Source organism: Eurypyga helias, unplaced genomic scaffold (genome assembly GCF_000690775.1).
Source record: "Eurypyga helias isolate BGI_N326 unplaced genomic scaffold, ASM69077v1 scaffold46909, whole genome shotgun sequence".
In the NCBI taxonomy this organism is placed as follows: Eukaryota; Metazoa; Chordata; class Aves; order Eurypygiformes; family Eurypygidae; genus Eurypyga; species Eurypyga helias.
The window spans coordinates 5,642-11,507 of NW_010273528.1; the positions used below are offsets into that span (position 1 = coordinate 5,642).

The 5,866-nt window shown below is 36.8% G+C and overlaps 1 protein-coding gene across 1 annotated transcript; it reads right to left on the reverse strand.

Annotated features, from left to right (window-relative positions):
• Positions 1 to 866: 866 nt before the first annotated feature.
• On the reverse strand, positions 867 to 5,387 carry LOC104515508 (polyadenylate-binding protein-interacting protein 1-like). The gene is made up of 5 exons (XM_010159504.1): positions 5,285 to 5,387; positions 3,802 to 3,919; positions 3,613 to 3,667; positions 3,439 to 3,532; positions 867 to 1,267 (listed from the first exon to the last, which is right to left on the reverse strand). Exons 1-5 carry the CDS (start codon positions 5,338 to 5,340, stop codon positions 1,177 to 1,179), a joined length of 414 nt encoding a protein of 137 aa, XP_010157806.1. The 5' UTR covers positions 5,341 to 5,387; the 3' UTR covers positions 867 to 1,176.
• Positions 5,388 to 5,866: the final 479 nt, after the last annotated feature.

Here is a 5,866-nt window from a genome sequence, read left to right on the forward strand (position 1 = left end):
AACCAAACAAGTAACAGTCAAATATTAACAGAATTATTTACATGCATATTTACAACCTGTGTTCTTTACAGCAGCTAACTTGTGGGAAGTATTTCCATTTGTTTTTGGTAAGGGGTTCTACTCCGTCTAACCAGTAACAGGAAAACAGTACAACTGAATTTGGCAACAACAACAATGGAGTAACCTAGGCAAACCAACATGTTTGCATGGAGCCAAAAAAGAACAGTTGGCTCCAGGATACTAACCTTTATGAAACACATGAACTTACTCCAACTACAAAATTAAATCAAACTACATAAAATTAGGAGAATGGAGAAAGCTGCAAGGGTTGCCAGAAGGTTAGACTCGTTAGACAATTAAAAAAAGAAACTGAGCACTGCACATACTCTTGAGAAGCATGGGTTAAAACACAATTATATTAATGTAGTCTTGAAGAACACAACAAATTAAAGCATAGTTTTTGACTGTAAAAGTTGAAAACAAGCTGATCGTAACCCAAGATCTTAAAAGCACCCAACATCCAAAATACTGCTTGTGTTTTCACGTATCAACACAGAACATGTTTATTTCAGAAAAAAAGTCCGGACATCATCCTTATGGGTTTTGGAAAAAGAAAAGGAAATAAAACAAAAAATCCCACACAAAACAAAACATTCACAAACCACTTCTTATGGTTATGATCTACAGAAAAAAAAAATATCCCCAATAATATCAGTATCTGGCTCATACTCTCCTTACCAAAAAAAAAAAAACAAAAAACCCACAAATACCAGATATCTTGTATACGGTAAGGAGGATGAGTAAATCCCCATATATACTCAAGCAAGCAAGCAATTAAATCAAGTTATTCTTCCTCTTTCTCTCTCAAAATTTTAGGGGACAGTTCCCCATTAAATTTTAATTTCAACTATAATAATTTCAAAATAATTTTTATTGCAGCCAAAACATTGTTCATACACCTGTACATAAAATAAACTATGATATATACACAACATTTTATGTTACAGGGCGTAAGTTTACAATTTTTGGCAGATTCTTTTAAACAAAACTCAAAATTGTGTAACTTTAGCACTTGGAGAAACTCGAGTTCCTTATTTTGGTACAAATGTTTTGTGTCCCCTTGTATTCTAACCATAACTAAACTGGCTTAATAAACTAACATCAATGTGTAACATCTCACTGTTTTCTCTTATGTTCTGATTCTAGACAGAATTTTTCATATGCTTCTTCGATTTCTGGATCCATCTCATCATCATCATCAAAATACCTAAAAATAAAAAAAAGCCAAAAAAAGCAACCAATCACTAAACATGTTAATTTTATGTACAGATTTTCAGCAACATTTATGTAGACATCAAGAATAAAACAGAACTCTATAAATAGCAATTGACTGTGACATTTTCTTGAAAGGATAAAAAGGAAAAAAATCATGTGTAGCAGGAAAACAAATGGAAACCTCAAAGCAGCACAAATATCTACAAAGAGCCACAGTGTCTGTCACCATTTTACATCATCTTAGGCTGTCCACAGTTTAAGACAGAAATCGACACTGAGATGGTAGAAAATGCAATAATGCAACCCAAGCTTCCCAAAATTTAATAATTAATCTGTTCCGATCCATTTGCAAAAAAGGTAATTAGTATCGTATTAGCATAATTTTTGGTTGGTCAACATCTTAGCTCACATGCTGCATCAACTCTCTTCATTGCACACTAGTCGAAAGAATATACTTATATAGAAAACCTGCATTCCTTTCAGTTGATATATTTAGGAAGGCAACCTTAATTCATCTCCCTATTGCATCTGCATCATATTACCTCCTATTATATGGTAACCAGTCTTTTGGAAAAGGTCTCTCTTAATTAGCTCACAGAAAAGATCAGATCCCATTAATGATAGTAAGTATTGGACAGACTGCAGGATGCTAGAGTTTCAAAGCTGGAAAGTGATGGGTATCACTTCAGCCTTCTTTCTGCCCACAGTTATTGGGAAGGAACTTGAGTGTTCCTTGTTTTCTCTAGGTCCCGCTGGAGTGTTGATCACCACAAACTAGAACAACAGAGTTGTAGCTTGAACATGATAGTGTATATAATTCTAAACAGCCTTAAAAACAACCCAGGTCAGCAGCTACCGACTCTCAAAAGGTGTGCATTCCTTTCAGGTGCTCAGTTCGTTACGTTCTGTGCCTCAGTTCCAGACAAGCGAATCGTCACTGAGTCTCATCTGCAAAGAGGCTATAAATGGCATGTTTCACATAAAAACACAGCAAATGCTGCAGAAACCTGTAAGGGAAGCATTTTTTCTTCATCCCTGTGCACCGAGCAAGCAGTCTCCTTACTCAGTTTGTTCCTTCTTTCCTGTAGAAGTGTAGACTTGAGAAGGGACTTAGCACAAAACCCTTCTCCCCGATGTCAGTCATGAGAAATAGCTGACAGGATTAGCATACATTTGTCTAAGCTTTTCTCAAGCCTCCAACAGAGAAGGTTCCACAGTCACCTTGCATGAAGGTTGACTCAGTCTTCCACATGTCACGCTGCATCTGCTGTGTTTTTTAACTGTCTGTCTTGATTCTGCGCCGAACTTGTTCTTCTGAGCACCAAGGTTCACATGGGTCTTTCCCCCCACCTCAGTACAGTGAACACTGTACCTGAGTACAGTGATTTCTGATGGTATCTCTAATTTATCTTCCAAAGTTCTTGCCAAACCCACAGCCAGGCGCAATCTGAAGGTTTTCTGACTTGCCAGCAATGATACCAATCCAGGCCAGCACTCTCATCACACAAACACAAAACTGAAAAGTGTTCTTACGTATCAATCATGATTGGAAAGTCCTCCTTCAACCAGGGGAGTAAAAACCTCAAAGCAATTCATTTGAGACCATATTTCTTTTACTGGTTTCCTATTAAATTCTTATAAACCAGTGTCAGAAAGTCAGACTACATTCCCCATCTGTTGCTTTTCCCTTTGCCACCAGGTTGCTTTTCTTGTTCTACATGAAGACTGAATAAACGTTTAATGGGGAGAACACTACAAATCCTGAGCAGAGAAACAACCTCCTCCCTTTGTAAGATGCCAAAAATCTTGTAATCATCTCCAGCTGGGATGCCTATGTGCATCAGTCAAATGAATTCAGGTTGCCTCACTACCAACACCTGAAGGTCTAGTGCTTCATTTTGCTTGCAATTTTTTTTTTTTTAATGCAGATGAGAGCATGTTTATCTCATCTGAAATTTAATTAGGCTACTTAGTTGGATAAATACAAAAGTTGTTTCAAACGTGTGATTACAAACCAACTTACAGCTCAAAAATACTTAAGTTCCATTGTAGAGCTAAATAATAATTGTATTATTTAGTTTCATTTTTGTTAAGATTGGATTCATAAGGTGACTATAAAGTAACTAATATTATAAAATACTATCACTCAAAAAGAAAACATACGGATCTCCAGGTCCTGATAGATCTGTTCCATTTTCTTCATAATCTGGAAAGAAATTCTCCCTGTCAAGCACATCTTGGTATTTTTCTTGGTAGTCTGGCAAGGTAAAAATGAGACTAATATGTAAGACTGGTCCTCTAAATTGAGAGGACAGGTATAATAAGCTTGTGGCATACCTGGATCTGCTGCAGTGAAAGGAACACCATCAGAAGTGTAAAATGTGGGCTCATTCTAAGAATAAAGTTATACAAAATGTTATACACATTCAGAGAGACAGCTATTTGTATTTTTCAGCAATGTCACTGTCTATGAATCAAATTAAATTCACACCAAATTAAGGAACTGAAGCGTCCATACATTCTTACCATAAAATAGTTTGGGTCATTTTCAGGGGTAGCTTCTGTATGTGGAGAAGTTCCATGAACTCTACCCCAGTTACTTGATCGCAGTTCTACTAGTTTTAGAAGCATGTGTTTCACATCTCTGAAATAAAGAGAAGCACTAGGAAAGTCAGAATGTTTTGTGCTAAGCAACAAATTGGACTTACCTTGCAAGTACTCGATAGTTAAATCCCTCCCCCCAAGCTCTAAAAAGAACAAAATTTGGTCCAGTCTGCAGATAACAGGGTTAATTTTCTTCCCTGCCAGTCCAGATGCTCTGTGTGTCAACTATGAGGTACTCACCCTCTCCACTTCCTCTCTGGTAAAGCCCATGTGAAACAAAAATTGTTACCTGCAGCACAAGTTGAGGACCAAATCCTTTTCTGATAGAAGTATAGTAGTGGGAAAAACAGGGGGATGATCTTCAAATTGTATTTTAATCATCTAATTTATTTTAGCCTGCTTGATCACACTGAAATTTTGCAGTCAGTGAGTAGTAATGTCTCCAATAAACTAGATACCACCACCCATTTCATCCCTAAAATAAGAGGAGTTGCTTTCTTTCTTTAAGCAAGTCCATGGACAAGAGTCTCATTAATGAATAAATATATTAATAGAGAAAACGTGAAGATTTTATTTAAGTAAGTTTGTGCGTCTGTGCCTCTGAAGCCTCGGGTTGCACTATCTATTTTTTCTGGTTCCTGAAGCAAAATTTTTCTTATCCTCCCTTGGGACAGCTGAGTTACAACCCACAGATCCTATGAGCTACCTGTTGGCCTCCTTCCATACAGCAAGAGATCAGGTCAGTGTCTGAACACTGTAGAGGTTTCAGTAAGTCTGCAAGAAGCTGAGGATGAACTGTAGCAGAATCAGACAACCACATGCAGTGGAATGCAAATTGAAAAGCAGAATACATTAGACAACCACTCTTATTTTCCCAGACTGCAGTAACACCCTGCCAAAAAGGTATGCGCTCCAGCAAAAAAAGCCACAAAAAACACCTCCTCCAACAAACAAACCAACCCCCCCACCCACCCCAACCCACAAAGCATAATGCATTTTGCCCTTACATTTATAGTGATTTGTGTATTTTTAATACTATTAAGTTCAGATTAAAAAGTATAAACTATGAGATGTTACCACTATCATGTCTTTGTGTGTGTGCTTGATCTTAGAGCCTAAAGCTCTTATGGAAGATTTCAAGACCTAAGAAGTTTTAAATAAAAAAAGTGGAACACACATCTCTAAAATGATATAATACAAAAATGAAACCAAAAAAACTCCAAACCTGCTCAACTGAATTTTTTTTGTTTTGTACCCACCAGGAAAGTGACCCAAATATAACTTTACTTCTCATAAACAGAAGTTTTTAAGATAATGCTTTGGATCTGTTCATTATTCTTAAACATTTTAAGGGGTTCTGTTTAATACAAAACCCAGAACACTTCACATACATTTATCTTCTCACCTGCTACAGTTTGCATCCAACACAACATTTTCAATTCTCTGAATAATTTCCTCCATATCATTCTTTCCTTTTTCTTTCCAGGCATCTTCTAAAACTGAGCCTGTCAACTAAAGACAAGGGATTATTATTTTTTAAAGAAAATCACAAAAATTTAATAAGCCATCAACAGAAGAGGTTCTGTAACAATTCATAATGTTCAGATGCATTCTGTGACTACCTGAGGGCTGAAGCTCCCTCCTGCCTACATCTTTCCACTGATGAGATTACCAGACCTTGCAAATAGTTTAGACTACAGAGAGCATGGTAGCTCTATGTCCAACGTTTTTGTTACCTAGAAGTTCACAGCCACTTCTTTCAGTCTTGAATTATGATTTAGAAACAACTCTTCAGTGATACTTGTCAGATCTTACTTGATTTAAGCACATGTTATTAAAAAAGGAGACCTTACTTTTGCAAATGATGCCACCAGCTTATCTGACATAAGACACAGTTTAATAAAACTCCAGAAACACTTCAGTCAACTTAGCTAGCATCAGACGTGTCAGAGAGTGTCATCTGAGTATATGTAGAATCACAGAATGG